This window comes from Macaca mulatta, chromosome 6, assembly GCF_049350105.2.
Source record: "Macaca mulatta isolate MMU2019108-1 chromosome 6, T2T-MMU8v2.0, whole genome shotgun sequence".
Lineage (NCBI taxonomy): Eukaryota > Metazoa > Chordata > Mammalia > Primates > Cercopithecidae > Macaca > Macaca mulatta.
The window spans coordinates 137,476,904-137,494,431 of record NC_133411.1 but is presented as its reverse complement, the minus strand read 5'-3'; the positions used below and the strand labels follow the sequence as shown (position 1 = coordinate 137,494,431).

Below are 17,528 nucleotides of genomic sequence, written 5' to 3'. Positions count from 1 at the left end.
GCGCCCTCCACCGCCGCATCTTCTCCAGCGTCCAGCGTCCCGCCCTCTCTCTTGCTGGCCCCACGCCCCGGCCCCGCGCACCTCCGCCCGGCTCCGCAGCCGCTGCCCGCGCTTCGTTGCCCTGTGGGACTCCAAACGAGCCCAGAGGGAACCCTTCTCTTTTTTGGGGACGACTTTTGTTTGCTTGCCTGTTTCTTTCTGGTGACTTTTGCAGCTTTCCAAGATCCGTGCCCGGAGCGCACGGGAATCCGCCGAGCTCTGCGTGCAGGCCCTTTTTTCTTTTGAGGTTCACATTTTTTTAAATTTTACGCCAGGGCTTTTGTAATTTCCTCCCCCGCCCGCTGGCGGTCCTGGAGTCGCTCGGGGCTTTAGGCCGGTTATGCAACGTGTACCGCTCAGGGCTGCGGGCTGCACCTCCGCCGCGCCTCGCCGCCCACTGCGCTAGACCCGGCGCCCCGCGTCTGGCTTCGCGGGCAGCCAGGGGGCCGGTGCTCTGTCGGGGTCTCCAGCTACAGCAGGCAGCCCGAGCCCGAGGGAGTCCCGGGAGCCGACGAAGGGCTTATTAGACCGTGACTTTTTTCTGAGCATCGCAGATTTTGTCTTTGATCACTCCCTCTCCGCGGGTCTACGGCCGCGCGCTTTCAGCGCCGGCGATGGGGAGAAGACGGCGGCTGTGTCTCCAGCCCTACTTCCTGTGGCTGGGCTGTGTGGCGCTCTGGGCGCAGGGCACGGCCGGCCAGCCTCAGCCTCCTCCGCCCAAGCCGCCCCGGCCCCAGCCGCCGCCGCAACAGGTCCGGTCCGCTACAACAGGCTCTGAAGGCGGGTTTCTGGCGCCCGAGTATCGCGAGGAGGGTGCCGCAGTGGCCAGTCGCGTCCGCCGGCGCGGACAGCAGGACGTGCTCAGAGGGTAAGTGGGCAAGCGGCCCCGCACCTAAGGTTCCGGCTTGGGGGAGGGGGGAATCCTCAGTTTGGGGGCTTTCTGGCCCACTCGGTCCCTGACCCTTTTGCTGGAGCCTAGAGCTGCAGCCCCCTTCGCCAGGACATCCAGGAGCCAAAGACCCCCAGGAGCGCATCCCCCTTTTCCTTCCCAAACCCGTAGCTCAGCGGGCGGAAAGCCCTCTCTCCGGGAGTCGGGCGGCGGATGGTTACGGGGCCCGGGGATGCGGTTCGCAGAGCGTGCGTAGAGCCCGCGCAGAGCCCGCGGTGCGGGAACAGGTTCTGAATGTCGGGCGGAAGGCGGGCCTGGGTCCGCCTGCTGCAGGGGCCAGAGGAGCCTGCTTGCTCTCCACCGTCGGGGGCGCAGCTCGTGAGCCTTTTGTTTGAGGACGTGTGCAGGGTTCACAGCTCACCTTCTAATCGTCAACCCGAGCGCTCCACCTTGCGACGCGCTTTCCTTGACACGTCGGGGCCAAAGTAACAGTTGATCAACGAGGAATGGATTCGGAAAGGAGGGCAAGGATTCTTTGGAACGGAATGGTCCCTTTGTTCTCTGCATCTGGAAGCTAGAATAGTAGCAAATTATATGTTTCCATGTCTCTTTTCGCCCTTTAAAAAGGCAGGCAAGGGACGACAGATGAAAGGCAGTGTTTAGACGTTTCTGCCCCTCCTGCATTCCAGCATCTCGCTCTTTTGCTTCCACGTCTGCCTCCCAATCCCCAAGAATTTGAAGTGTAATTTTGATTTGTTTTTTTGTCCTGAAATCTACTCACTCGGGGCATTGCTTACGAAGACCGTTTATATGTTACTGCACCCCTCTCCCTATCTGTGTGTGACCGCGCTTGTCCATCACAGGCCTAACGTATGCGGCTCCAGATTCCACTCCTACTGCTGCCCTGGATGGAAGACGCTCCCTGGAGGAAACCAGTGCATTGTCCGTGAGTGCTTGGCAGGGATCGCAGCTTGGGGCAGCGAGGTCGGCCCTATCTCCAGCCGACCTCTTGCACACAGCCATTTGGACGCACAGTTGCCTTTAAAATCAAGTGATCACATTGCACCGATAATCGGGACGCGGTCCCATTTGAATAGTGGGGAAGACTCAACCGGTTTGAGTCAGTTGAGACTTCACTTCTAGACTCTGTTGAAGGGCAATAATGATAAAGGTTTCAAAGATACAATTAATACAAATTGGAAGAGGAGTGGAGCAATTATCGAGATAACTCAAAACCACTTTTTCCGTAAAAAAATCCAGATAAGACCACATGTTATTATGCAAATTATCAAGCTTTTAACTCCGCTTGAGGTTTAGGCCTTATGAAGATCAAGGTTTCTTAGGCATTTATATAAAACCGCTTTCTTATTTCTGGTTTTATCTCAACAACTACAACTATCTCAATAACCTAGATAGGAAAGGAGCATTCTCACGGATTTAGTGTTGACCTAAGTTAACAAACTTTTAACTCCTACAGAGGGGCTTGACTGTTTTTTTTTTTTTTTTTTTTTTTTTACTTTTTGGAAGACATTTGAATTTAGAGTTTCTAGACCCCAAACCTCAATAGTGTGCAGTAGATTTCCAACGTATGAATCTTAGACTTTGAAAAATTCTGTATCTCTGACCTTAAAAGTTTTGATTATTTTATTCTGTTTCCAAAGTGTATAACCAATTCTCCACGTTCTAATTGGAGAGCTCATTAGTTATCAGCCTCATAGCTGTAAATTTGTGACTTGCAGTGTGACTGGCCTTCTCCTGTGTGTTTATGTAGCACAACCACATTTGTCTTGTTGGGAGGAGAGCCAGGTATCATAGACAGCACGTTCATTTAGATCCAGTCTTGACTTCAGTTTGACCTCCATGTTCTCCAGGGAGAAAATAATTATGCAACTGTGAACAGAGAAAAAGGGCAAGCCGCACTAACCAAGGGATAATAAGGATGTAGTGGCATTTCTGACTCTATATTTATTGGTTTTGTGGGTTTGAGATAGATACGTAATGTAATTTCTGGGCAGTTTTTTAAAAAGGGATGAAATCTCAAGTGTCATAAAGACTAATTTCTTCTTATTTTTTCTACCTTAAAATCCCACTATCTCCAATGGCAAAAATAGGAAACAACTGTGTCACTTAAAGTGACTTATAAATATTTTAAACAAATCTTCTGATTATAATAAGCCTTTGCTTTATTTTTTAAAAGAAAAAGTTCTGCATTCTTTTCTTTCCAACACAGAAGTCATATGTGAGGCATTAATGGAGGGTGCGTTTACTCTTTCAGGCCAGTAGGGCATTACCATGGCTGCTTTAAACTTACATGGTTTTTTAGAATCCTGAAACAGCTAACGTCACTCATTGCACACCTGCCATACTAGCTGGGAGTGACTTAGGCACTGCGGAAAGTCTGACTCACTAAATGTAATGAATGTGACTGCCATTATTGAGTTGGAGAGCAGCCGAGGAGGAGGGATTGGTTCATGGTACGTGTTGAAAATCTGTAAAGTCAGATTTTATTGGATCAGTGTGGAATGGGAATTCCAGAGAGCACAGCCTTCCAGAGTATTTGCAGTAGAAATATATGTATGGCCCAGTGATCACTGGTAGAAGATCAGCTTTGAAAATATTAGGGTAACAGTGACTATTGTAATCTGCATTTTCCTATACTTGAAATATTTGGATGCTTGTGAGATACATTGGAATTTGCATGTATCAGAAATCTATAAAAAGAGTAAACTTTGAAATGATCTTTATATCTACAAGAAACATTTATAACACTTGTATCAAGAAGTGTCTATGAAAATACTTCTTATAAGTACATCTAAAAATTCTAGTACCTAAGATTATTAAACAGTGCATGAAACAGGAAGAATGTGATACCTTTATATTCTATTGCATGAGTCTCATTTAACGCTAACAGCCTGCATTCAATTCAGTAGTTCATTTAGTCTGACATTTAAAATGATCATATGTAGAGGTAACAAATGAAATGAAACCATTATAAACTCAAAATCAAGAATTTTAATTCCAGGCCTTCCTGATGATAATGAATTAAGTAAATTACTATATTTATTGAACTTATCTGTATCACACCATTTAGCAAAATAATCTGAGACAATTTACAAAAAAGAAAATAAGTAAAATACAAACAGAAAATCAAAACCAAATATTAATTTTCTCATACATTTGTACCTCAGCATTCTTTTAATATAGAAAAATAAAAAATGGTCAACTTTTTTGACTATTTTTTGACCATTAAAAAATGGTCAACAGAATTTTAATGTTTGGCTTTGACAGGCTTTATAAGGAGAAGATATTGAAAAGAAACTATAATTCTCCAAGTTCTGGAAACCTAATGCATTTTGATTTGAGTCTCTATGTTTTGCTGGTATTGTTCTTAGTTGTAGCCTAGAAAAATTGCTGAAGTACTTCCAAACTTGCAAATATTCATTTCCAAAAGCACGGAATTGACTTTCTCACCTTTTTAAAAAAAATCTTCTTAGAATGTGAAGCAATGAAAAAATTTGCTTATTAATTTATTTATTGTGAAATTATGCAATGAATAGTATTTTGATCAATATAACAACAGTGGGATGAGGTTGGCTGGATTAATAACATTTGAGACCTGAGGAAATGTCAGAGCATTCCAATATAACTCCCTTACGTTATGCTACCAAATGAAAAAACTGAACTCAGAAAGGCTGTGGATTTTTCTGGAGCTCACAGTGGATCAATGGCAGAGTGACAACTCAACTTCAGACCTTTTGGGTGCTATGTATTCTTTACCTGGCCATGTGACTTCTCACAGCATCACTGAAGTCTCAGCCCCTAGGTCCTGTCTCCCTCTCCCTCTGGCATTTCTAGGTCTCATAGTTCTAGTCATTGTGGGAGGGAGAGATACTCAGTAAGTGTACCATAGTCTGAGGCCTGTGTGGGGCTAAAGGGCCTCAGCATTCTTGCTTCTTATTGGCTTACAGGTACAAAGTATATACCTGTATCCATGACGGATAATTGCCTGAGAACGCTCAGTCTGCAGCCTGTCAAACCTTCATTTGGTTTGGAACCCGGGTGGGGGTACTTTGAGTCTCCTCTCTTAAGCCTAGACTAAATATTGGCCTTCTGGGGGAGGAGGGAAATTTGAAATAAAATAATGTTTTAATGCACATTTGTCATTGGAGAGTTACTGGTGATCAGAAACTGTAGTATATTTTAAGAAGTAAGAGTCGACTCCATGGCAGGAAACATATTCTTACCTAAACGATTTTTATCTTAAATCACAGTATTTGACACTATTCACTTTTTCTTTTTATTAATTTGAGACAGGATCTCGCTGTCACTCAGGCTGGAATGCAGTGGCATGATCACAGCTCACTGCAGCCTTAACCTCTGGGACTCAAGCCACCTTCCGACCTCAGCCTCCTGAGTAGCTGGGACTATGGACACATGCCAATGTGCAAGGCTAATTTTTTAAAAAGAATTTCGTAGCGATGGGGTCTGCCTATGTTTCCCAGGCTGGTCTCCAGCTTCCGGGCTCAAGTGATCCATTTACCTAGGGCTCCCAAGGTGCTGGGATTACAGACATGAGCCACCGTACCCAGCCCACTATTTTCATTGATAAGAAGTACTAACGTTGGTAGTAGTGTATGGATGTCAGAAGTCATCTTGGGGAAGATAAACAGTTAGTTTACTTCTGCAGGAAATGCTCTTTACATTGTTGAGGGTCCCAGACCTCTTTGAAAGTTGTGGGACCTTTTCCCTAGCTACAGCCAGTTTCAGGGCATTTCCAGATTTTCTTCTTGTCTTTATATATCCAGTCATGGCATGAGCATTAAAGTACACAGCCCTTGTGCTGAAAGAGAGAATTCAATTATGGTTATAGAGATAAATCTCTCAGCTCCTAAATGAACTGTCTCTAAATATGGGAGAGACTTCCCATTCGAAGGTACTTGCCTACAAGTTTGGAGTATCTGTGGTATGTACCGTGTCAGTGGGCCTAACATTCTTTGCTGTGATGACCCTCATACCTTTCTGTTCACTGGAGGTCACAGATGCAGGAGGCTTTGACTCTCCCCACCATAAAAATGCTACAGAAGCTTTTCTGAGCAGCAGGAGTAAGCTAGGTTGTGGAGAAAATATGGAAGGAGAAAGGCTGTAGGAAGGAGAAAGGGAATTATTGAGGGGACCAAAGATTGATCACAGGGTAGGTCCGATACCAGCCCAGAAGGAATGTGCGTGGAACCCTTGAGGCTTGGCCAAGTCACCAGAGCCTCTGGTTCAGACAATTTCATGTTCTCTGTCTCCTGTGAAGGCTTTTGCATAGTGGGCTGTGGTTTCTCTGTTCCTGCAACTCTCCCAACTACCTAGAATCAAGACTGTTTTCTCTGGGTGAATTCTGCATTTTAAACTCCCAGTCTTTAATGAAAGAGACAACCTGTATTGATAAGACAATTAAAGATTTAGGATTATGCAAATTTTTTCCTTATTGCAAAGCTTTAAATGTTTATTGTAAAAATAATAATCCATACATAAGCCCATCATGCAGTGAGATCCATTGCACTGTTTGGTGAAAGTTCTTTTAGACCTTTTAAGGTCAGTAAATACATACACACACACACACACACACACACACACACACACACACACACACGTATGTATTTTAAACTTAAAAGCCTGTACTTTATTTTATTCTACCATGTTTTCATTCTGTAATGTTTACTTACATATGACTTTATTTTTATTTCTATTTTTCCATAAGTTATTGGGGTACAGGTGGTATTTAGTTGCACGAGTAAGTCCTTTAATAGTGATTTGTGAGATTTTGGTGCATCGATCACCTGAGCAGTGTACACTGCACCATATTTGTAGTCATTTATCCCTCACCCCCTCTCACTCTTTCCCCCAAGTCCCCAAAGTCCATTGTATCATTCTTATGCCTTCGTGTCCTCATAGCTTAGCTCCCACATATCAGTGAGAACATACAATGTTTGCTTTTCCATTCCTGAATTACATCACTTAGAATACTAAGTCTCCAGTCACATCCAGGTATCTACAAATGCTGTTAATTCATTCCTTTTTATGGCTGCATAGTATTCCATTATATATATTATGTATTTCACAGTTACATATATATGTGTGTGTGTGTGTATATATATATATATGTAACAGTTTCTTTATCCACTTGTTGATTGATGGGCATTTGGGTTGGTTCCACGATTTTTCAATTTTGAACTGTGCTGCTATAAACGTGCATGTGCAAGTATCTTTTCTGAATAATGACTTCTTTTCCTCTGGGTAGATACCCAGTAGTGGGATTGCTGGATCAAATGGTAGTTCTACTTTTTCAGCCACTATGGAAAACAGTGTGGAGATTCCTTAAAGGATTTATGCAATTTGAACCAGCTTCATTTGTTTACATGTTATCATAAGGATACCTATGAGACTTATTCCCAAGTCTACAATGGGTAATTTTATTGTATATCTGAAGTTAGACATTTACATCATATATTTTATCTTAGTTTTTCAGACTTTTTACTTTTAAATACAGCTTTCTTGTTTTGTAAACTATGGTTTATTATATAGTTATTCATTCATTTTCCTATTGTGCTTTCTACAGCGATTTGTAGAAATAGTTGTGGAGATGGATTTTGTTCCCGTCCTAACATGTGTACGTGTTCCAGTGGGCAAATATCACCAACCTGTGGATCAAAATCAAGTATGTTTCTTACTTGTGACCTTTTCATTGCATTTTTCTTGAGCTTTGGAGTAAATGCTAAAGGTCCTTCTCAAAAAAGATATAAATCCATGATGATTTTCCTCACATACTAGGTGTGTATTAATCTTTAGAGTAAAAATCTTCAGTGACTTAATTGTTGCCTTAAGTGGGTGATGGTTTTCAATAAGAAAAAATGCTTTAATTCTGGTGCAGGAGCTGTATGTCTATGCAGAAACAGATTAAGAATTCAGTGAAGAAGTAACTCTTGGTGAATAATAGCTATGACCTAACTAGGTTTTTACTCTGTGCCTGGGAGTTTGAAGTGTTATTATTTTAGTTAATCCTTACATCAACATTATGAGATACTGTTAATACCCCATTTTACAGAGTAGCAGAGTAAAGCACACATAATTTAATTAACTGGCCCAAGGAAACACAGACTTGAATCCAAGTATTCTGATGCCTAAATGTGTAGTCTCAAACACTAGGCTATATTTGTTGCCTTTGCTTAACAGATGTTTTGTGGGTTATCTAAGGGGAAAGGAGAAGAGAACTCAAAGGCAGCATACGTTTATTGAGTACTTACCAGATACGTTACACATATGGACCTATTTTGCTTCACATGTATTAACTGCCAACACCTACGTAAGGTAATTATAACTGTGGACTATGATTGTGTGATTCATGATCCAATTAAAAATTGTTGGGTCCTTAAGGTTGAAGATTAATCTTTTAGCCTAGTATTTAAGATAACATTATAACAAGGCAGAAGCAAGATTGTTTATTTAATTGCTCAATAATTAAATAAATGCTTTTTAAAGTCTTGCCTCAAACTAGCGTGAAGTCATTATATTTTTAATATGTATTTCTTCAAATTTTCCCTAAAAGAAGGTAATATAGAGTATGTCTGACTCAGGAATAAGATTCAGGATTCATACAACAAATGCCATTGTCGTCTGATGAAACTCCTGATGAAAACTCTCTTAATTTCACTTTCTTTGAATCTGCCATTTCCCCAGCTTTTTAAAATCTACCATTCAAATTCATCATGATTTCTTGACCACTTTAACCAGAACATTTCATCCCCAACTTAACCTGAACCTCTCTCTCGCCTGATTGCCTACAAGATACTGTTGCCCATATATTCATTATCCTATGCTTAGTTTTCTCATATTTGCCTTTGGCAAAAAACCCAATCCTAGAGGAATTTTAAGATTCAGTTTCTTAATTCCTCTACCTGGGAGCTGGGACATTCTCTGGGCCACTCTTTGTTTGTGGTATATAATTTAGCATGGAATCTGCATTCATTTGGCCTTGGGCAATGAGTTCCTTCCATTTCATCAGGAACTTTTCTAACCCCGCCCCCGTCATCATCCTGTGGGACCTTGCTAAAGCTTTTGGCACTATTAATCACTATCTTCTTGAAATGCTGTTTTTCATTTTTCTTTGAAACACCTTTGACTTTTATAATTCCAGTGGCCCTCAGTGCTCCTTTTCTTGATCATTACCTTTTATTCTCTTTTCTGTATCTTCATCAGTCTTTCATTCGAGGTTTAGTATTACTGAGTACTGCCCTCCCTGGGTGAACTAATTAACATATATGTTTTCAATGACTACCAGTATGTTGATAACTCATAATACTTATCTACACTGGAGATCCCACCACTGACCTCCACACTCATGTTCCCTTTCTTTGACATCTCCCCTCAAGAAATAGCAAGCAATTGAAACTTAGTAGCATGTCTAAAAGGAAACTGAATTTATTGCTGACCACAGGCTACTTGAACCACAGTTCCTCCTGCCTCGGCAAATGGCTCTGCCATCCAGCCGGTGCTTAAGTAACTGCTGCTTCTCTTTCTCTATGTCAGCTCTTTGAACAAGTTCTGTAGGCTTTACTGGAAAATAATTATCTCAGATTTATCTTTTCCTTTCCATCTCCACTGCTACAATGTGGTGCAAGCTGTCCTCATCCTTCTCCCAGACTCTCGCCCTCTTCAAATCCATTCTCTGCAGAGCAGCTAGAGTAATCTTTTAAAAATATAGATTACATCACTTCACTCTCTCATTTAAATCCTTTCAATGACTCCCTGTTGCATTTGGGATATAATGAAAACCCTTCAGTGGCCAAGGATGCCGTGTGTTAGCTGACTGGCCTCTGCCTGGGTCTCCAAGATCTCTTCCCTGTCTGCCTCTTTTTAACCACAGGAATCTCTCTGTTCTTCAGAAGAAAGCTTTTACCATCCTAAGGTCTTTTGATTTGCTGGTTCTTCTCTCTCTGAAGTTCCTCCTTGGTACTTTTAATATCTAGCTCATTCTCATCCTTCATATCTCAGTATAAATGTCTCCTTTGAGTGGTCTTGTCTGGTGCTGGTATCTATGCTCCTTCTTGGCTCCAGGCTAGTCTCCTTCACAACGGTTTACTTCAAACAGTTTATCACAGTCTATAATTACTTCATGGTATTTGTTTACCTGCATTTTCCGTAGCTCCCTATCGGCATTTCAAGCTCTGTGAGGATAGCCTTCAAGTCCATTATGACAGTACTGCACTGAGCTGGAATGATGGGCACTCAGCTCCTGCGTTCTGAATGGAGACAAAAGTACCTTCTGCTTGTCAGAAACTATGCTGCTAGTCACCTTCTGTTTATTTTTTTTTAACATTGAAAGTGTTTTAAATGCATCCTGAATAACGTTATCACAGATATGCCCATGTGTGCACTTATAAAGAAATAATGAATAAAAATATGTTTGGGTCATAATATTTCCTTCTGTAAGATATAATTGTCATTGAATTGGATAATTGAGTTTATAGTTTTATAACCTCTCACATATACTATAATTTTGGTGACTGATTTTTTACATTTTTTGTTATTGCTCTTTGCAGTTCAGCAGTGCAGCGTGAGATGCATGAATGGTGGGACTTGTGCAGATGACCACTGCCAGTGCCAGAAAGGATATATTGGAGCTTATTGTGGACAACGTAAGGGACATTAGAATCAACTTTATTTATTAGAAATCATTTGATTTGCTGGATATTTCATATTAAGTTATAATTTAAGGTCTCATAAATCCTGTGATCTTTTGAGAAAACAATTTTCTGTAGTAAACCTTACCTTGAAACTGAATTTCTAATTTTTATCCTGTAAGAATTTTTCTAATTCTTTTAGAATTTTGTGCTTTAGAGCAGTGATGTTCTTGAATAGTAACCAGTCAACAACTGGTAACTAGTGCTTTAGCAAATGTGACAATCTCACAGATTTTCTGTGATTTATTTGTTTTCCTTTATCTGGCTCCATAAGACATGTATACTTTCCTGAAAAAAAAAATGAGCAAGTTTTCTCTGATGTATCTCTTTTTTACTTCTTCTTTCCCTCCCCAGTTCCCTCTTTATACCTATGATTTTTTAGAACTTCTCAAAATTAACCACAGGAGAGCCAATCTGATGAATTATCCTTTGTTCAAATATATTTAATACTAAGATACAGGGTGATGAAATGATTTTTAAAATTCAGATGTTATTGCGAAACAGGGAGCTATAACCCAGCAAAGCTGGTCCCTTCACTGGAGAATGCCCTGTATGAATCAAGAAATAACCTTTTAGCAAGAGTGTAAGGATTGTAGTTTCTGGATTGTGACACATCACTGGGGAACATTTTGGGTAGTATTCTCTAAACTGTGGGACATTTTTGGGAATTCACATATTTTGAAGTAATGTCACTTTATATGACATTAAAGAAGTGTGATTTATGAAACTGAATCACAAATAGTAAGTCCCTCTTTACTTTATTTGCATTTTTACCTGATTTAGACTGTAGGTTCCGTGCTCATCTTCAAGGCTTCTTTAAGGATTGCTGGTCTCTTTTTTAAACATAGAAAAACCAAGTCTTAGGTGTAAAAGAATATCTAGCTTGTTTTCAGTTAACATTATTTTATTTTTGTTGCAATAAAAATTTTTTTTAGATTGTAGTAAAATATACCTAACAACATTTACCATTTTAACCACTTTTAAGTGTATAGTTCAGTGGCAATAAGTCCATTCACAGTGTTGTGTAACCATAATCACCATCCATCTCCAGAATTCTTTTCATCTTGGAAAACTGAAACTCTGTACCCATTAAACAATAACCCCCATTTCTCTCTCCCCTGCCCCTGGCAACCATCATTTACTTTTTGTCTCTATGAATTTGACTACTTCAGGTATTTCATAGAAGCGTAAGCATGAAGCATTTGTCCTTTGGTGACTGGTTTATTATATTTAGCATAGTGCCCTCAAGGTTCATCCGTGTTTTAGCATGGGTCATTTTAAAGGCAAAATATTATTTCATTATATGAATATACGACATTTTGTTTATCCAGTCATCTTTTGATGGACATTTGAGTTGCTTTCACCTTTTGGCTATTGTGAATAATGCTGAAATATCTGTTTGGGCCCTTGCTTTCAGTTCTTTTGGGTGTATACCCAGAAGCGGAATTGCTGGATTACATGATAATTGTATTTTTAATTTTTTGAAATGCTGCCATACTGTTTTCCACAGAAGCTGCACTGTCTTCCATTCCCACTAGCAGTGCACAAGGGCTCCACTGTACATGCTTGCCAACCCTTGTTATTTTCTTTTTTTTCTTTAAATAATAATAATCATGCTAATGAATGTGAAGTTGTATCTCATGGTTGTTGCAGTAATTTCCAAGGTTTTCTTTTAGTTAAGGTGATTATGGTGATTATAGCTTTCTATTTGTAAGTGCTATAAAGTTTTCTTTAGAATAATTTTATGTAAAATAGGAGTATCCATTTAAAGAAAAAGATTCTGTTAAGGTCAGGGGTAGGCCAACTTGTTTTGTAAAGGTCAGAGAGTATATATTTGATACCTTGCTTTCTCCATTGTAAATACTCAGCTCTGCCATTGTAGTGCACAAGTGACCATAGATAATATGTAAATGAAAGAGCTAGGGTGTGTTTCAGCAAAATTGTATACTTTATAGATGCTGGAATTTGAATTTCATACAATTTTCACTTGTGACCGAGTATTATTTCTTTGATTTTTCAACTACTTAAAAGTGTCAGAATTCCTCTTAGCTCATGGGAAGTACAAAAGTAAGCAGTGGCCCAGATCCAGCCTTTGGGCCATAGCTTTTAGATTCCTTGTGTGGGTGGTTCTCAAGTATGACAAGAGGAGATTGACTGAAGTTTGAGAAATGGAGGGTGAATAGGAGGCAAGAATAGGAGGGGACCAATGCATTAACTTCTGTCGGCTAGGGTTGGCCAGGGGAGACCAAGAAAGAACTGGACAACAGTGGAACAGATAAATGCAGCAGAGTTTCTTGTTCCATGAATGATACTTCTTCCATATTTTCTTTGTACATTCAGGTGTTTCCTACATTTTCTACGACAGTCTTCTGTTTATAACCAGAAAAGAAAGACAGAAGTCTATCACAAACACAGTATTCATAAAAGGATAGATTGATATATATATTTAGGCCTTAGAAAAGTGTTAGGAGATCTGATTGTAACTCTGTTTTGCAAAGTTCCATAACCAATGAAGAGACACATCTATCCTTGTTGAAACACATCCTTTTGCTCTGTAGAGGGAAAAATGAAAATTAGAATCACAGCAGAAAGAGCCTTGCCTTACCTCAACTGATCTTTCAGAGTATTTGCTCAAATCTATTCTGAAATTAGCTGTCTTCAGTCTGAATTTAGCTGCTCTCCGTGCCTTGGGCATACCTGTGTACGTATGTATGAGGGTTGTACAGAACACGCTCTAGTGGGTGTGTCTCTTGTTCTTCACACAGGAATGGGAAGGCAGGGGATAGAAAGGACTTTATTCTTCTAAAATGCTTTGATGTTCTTTCACCTCTGTGTCAGATCATATTTATGTTACCACATTTTCCAGTCAGAGGAAAGGCAACGTAGAAAATCAGCATATACTGAACATTTGTTCTCTAGATTTCTCTTGGGGTGACATCTTCCTTGTCTGATGTTTATCTCAGGGGTAATAGAACATATGGGGGAAGCAAAATGTGTAACAAGCATAATTTATTTGTCAGCAATTAAGAAGGTAAAGGTCGGTGAAACCCCATCTCTACTAAAAATAACAACAACAAAAAAAATGAGCTGGGCATGGTGGCGGGCGCCTGTAGTCCCAGCTACTTGGGAGGCTGAGGCAGGAGAATGGCGTGAACCCGGGAGGCAGAGCTTGCAGTGAGCCCAGATGGCGCCGCTGCACTCCAGCCTGGGCGACAGAGCGATACTCCGTCTCAAAAAAAAAAAAAAAAGAAAAAGAAAAGGAGGTAAAGATATGATAACTAATAGATTATCAGCTCAAGGAATGGTGTAAGGAAGATGTTTTCCAAGTCGTCTTGTATGGAAAGAGTGTTACAGTACTGAAAGCAAAGAAGCAGATGGAACATTTTTCAATTTATGAATCCAGAAGAGTCTTGGAAATAGGATACTTGCTAAAATGAACATTATGACACATTTAGACTGCTTAGCTGCTTTCCTGGAAACAGACAGCACTTCTTAGAAAGCATTCTTCCATTTCATCCATTTCATTCAGCAGTGTTGATTGAGTAACTACTGTGAACAGGTAAGATGATACCCTGGCTGCATATTCTGGTAGAAATGACAGTTAATACTAAAAAGGTAAATACATAATCCACATTTAGGTAGTGAGAAGTTTTAGGAGAAGAACAAAGCAGGGTAAGGGGGAAGAGAGTCTGGGTCAGGATTAGCAGTTGTCTGCTATTTTACATCAGGGATCTCTGAGAAGGTGACATTGAAACACAGACCCGAGTCTGTGCTTTTAAATCCATGGGAAAATTGTTCTGGACAAGGGAAAAGTAAATTTAAAGGACCTGTAGTGGGAACAGACTCCATGTGTTTTGGAAACAGTAAGATCCATGTCCTTGGAGTAAAGTGGGGAAAGGGAAAATGGTAAGAATTGAGTTTGGAGAGGGAGGTGTAGGGCCTTGTAGGCCAAGGAACAAAATTTGGACTATAGCCTAAATATTATGGGAAGACACTGGACCATTTTGAGCAGTGGTGTTCTGTGATCTGGTTGACATTAAAAAAAAAAAAAATCACCCTGTCTGCTGTGTTGAGCCTGGATTATAACAGAGAAAAGCAAAGGGCCATGTAGGAGGCTCCCACAGCGGTGCTAGTGAACGATGCTGCAGCTGTAGTTATTGAAGATGTGGTAAGTGGTTGGATTGAGCTTGTATTTTGGAGGTATAGTCTGATGGACCAAATGTGGTGGATTAAAAAACATAGAAAAAGTAAAGATCAAAAGTGACAAGGAGAGGGTTTTGGTGGAACTCCTGGATTAATAGCGATGTCATTTCCAGATATGGGAAAGATTGTATAGGGAGTGGGTTGGGTAAGGAGTGGTGGGGCTGAGGGCAAGAGTTTTGTTCTGGATTCATTAGATTGAGAAATCTGTCAGACTTATAAGTGCAAAGATCTATGAACTCTGATCTTCGGAGAGAGGCTGGACATAGAGATACAAATTTGGGAGTGTATAGACTGAATTATTATATAGATAATATTTTAATCATAGGCCTAGATAAAGATCGTTAGGAAGTTGTTGTAGCTAAAGAAGAGAGTTGAAAACAGAGACCCGATTCAGTCCAACATTGTGAGATGGAGAAGAGGAAAAGAAGCCAGCAAAGAAGAGTGAGAAAGAATGGACATGAGGATGGAATGAAAACTGAGAGAGTGTGGTATCCCAGAAAACAAAGGAAGAAGGCAGCACCGATAGTAAAGATTTATACCTTCCTATGTCAAACAATAGGCTTTTGTTTCTTTCCTCTTGTTAACGTTTTAACTTGGTTTAGAATGCTATTTTTCTAACACATTTGTGCAGAAATTACAATCATAATTTCAGACTTGACTTATGCCCAAGTGTCTGCATCTCTGCTGAGTTGTAAAGTAGTCTAATAAAAACATGTGTCTGACATGTTACCTAGCACAAAGTAAGTGCTCAGTAAATATCTGTTGAATAAAAATGTTCTCTAAATATCTGAGCTTCTACACTATGCAATCAACCCACACGGGGAAAATAGTGTGTTTTCCCCTTCTAAGATTTTGGAGGGCGGCTGAGAAACCAGCTCATATTTCTATCTGCAGTACGTCTTTTGCTCTCTTGCCTTTCACGCCACTGTCATGCTAGGTGTAAGCATAGTTTTCTTCCTGAGTGGTCAGCGTTCCTTCTGTGGTGGAAATTTAGGCATTTTCAAATTTTTTTTCTGACTCCAGTTGAAATGTAAGTTGCTGTTTCCATTCTTTTTTGTTACAAAAAATGTTATTTTGTAAAATACTTTTCATCATAATTTATTTGAAAAAAGGAAATTCACCATTTTTAGTTTTTTCTTCTACTTTTATCTGTATTTCCTGCTTCTCTTTTGCTGTTGCTCTTTAATGTAAACTTCGGCTGCTGCAGACATCTTGTCTTACAGAACATTTTTGTACAAATGTTCTGTAGTTAAAAGAGAAGGGAATTAAGAATGTAGAATACCTTCAGCGTGCAGCCACTGTGCACTTTGTCTCATATGCTATTTTATTTAGTCCTCAAATGTCTGTAGGGGAGGAACTGTTAAGTCTCTTTTTGCAGACCAGGAAGCTAACAATCAGAGAGATGGTGTGGTGAGTGGGTGCTGGGGACAGCAGAGCTCATTATCTGTTCACTGCACCATTCTGCCTCACGAAGTACTTGAAAAAATGCTGTGAAATGTTGACGTGTGAGAGTTTGCTGAGTTTGTGCCGTCTATCAGATACCACAGTAGGTGACGGGGATTCAAAGGCAAACAGATCTGGTCCTTGTCCTGGGGGAGCCCACTCTCACATGAGAGAAATACAAGCAAATGGTTATATCAGTGGCCCTTGATCTTTTTGTTCATAGGATCTCTTTACATTTTTAAAAATTGTTGAGGTCCTCAAATGTCTTTTGTTTATATGAGTTCCATCAATATTTATAACGTTAGAAATTAAAATTGAGAAATTTAAAATATTTATTGATTCATTAAAAGTAACAAGAAACCCATATTACAAGTTAAGATAAATATTTTTTATAAACAATAATTTGCAAACCTCCAAAAATCTTTAGTGAAAAGAGAGGCATTGATAATCTAACCTAGACAGATTAGATTAGGTTTAATTGGTAATGGGCCAGCTCTTTCCAGGAGAAGCTCAAGGTTCATCCAGCCTTGTTCTGCCTGGGAATTGGAAACTCTATTTTGGAAAACCCTTGGAGAAGCCCTTCCTCCATTTACCGGAGGTTGTGTTCTGAGTGTTACAGTTAGTGTGTATGGCTCTTCCCCAAAGGCTGGCATTGTGATGAGTGATGAGAGAACACATGTGGGAAAGTGACTGTAATTTAAATTTCCTACAGCTCAATAGCATTTAAAGAAAATTCCACACATTTTAATTGATCATATTACTTTGGACTTAGTATTTTGCAGTGAATGTTTTTAACAATTGATTTTTTAAATCTTTCTTTTTAAAAAATTTAATTGTGTTTTAATTTCTGGGATACATGTGCAGGACATGCAGGTTTGTTGCATAGGTAAACGTGTGCCATGGTAGTTTGTTGCACCTGTCAGCCCATCACCTAAGTATTAAGCCCTGCATGCATTAGCTATTTATCCTGAAGCTCTCCCTCCCCCTGCACTCCCTAGACAGGCCCCAGTGTGTGTTGTTCCTCTCCCAGTGTCCATGTGTTCTCATCGTTCAGCTCCCGCTTATAAATGAGAACATGCGATGTTTGGTTTTCTGTTCCTGTGTTAGTTTGCTGAGGATAATGGCTTCCACCTCCATCCATGTCCCTGCAAAGGACATTATCTTGTTCCTTTTTTTGGCTGCATAGTATTCCATGGTGTATATGTGCCACATTTTCTTTATCCAGTGTA

At 40.1% G+C, this 17,528-nt stretch overlaps 1 protein-coding gene across 1 annotated transcript in view; it reads left to right on the top strand.

The window, feature by feature from the left end:
* The first annotated feature begins 573 nt into the window (after positions 1-573).
* FBN2 (fibrillin 2) overlaps positions 574-17,528 on the top strand; it is a 269,025-nt gene continuing 252,070 nt past the window's right edge. Inside the window, exons 1-4 of the mRNA XM_015140689.3 lie at positions 574-907; positions 1,792-1,874; positions 7,533-7,631; positions 10,513-10,608. Of these exons, the coding sequence (XP_014996175.2) occupies positions 654-907; positions 1,792-1,874; positions 7,533-7,631; positions 10,513-10,608 (532 nt within the window). The 5' untranslated portion in view covers positions 574-653. The remainder of the gene's footprint in view (positions 908-1,791; positions 1,875-7,532; positions 7,632-10,512; positions 10,609-17,528) is intronic.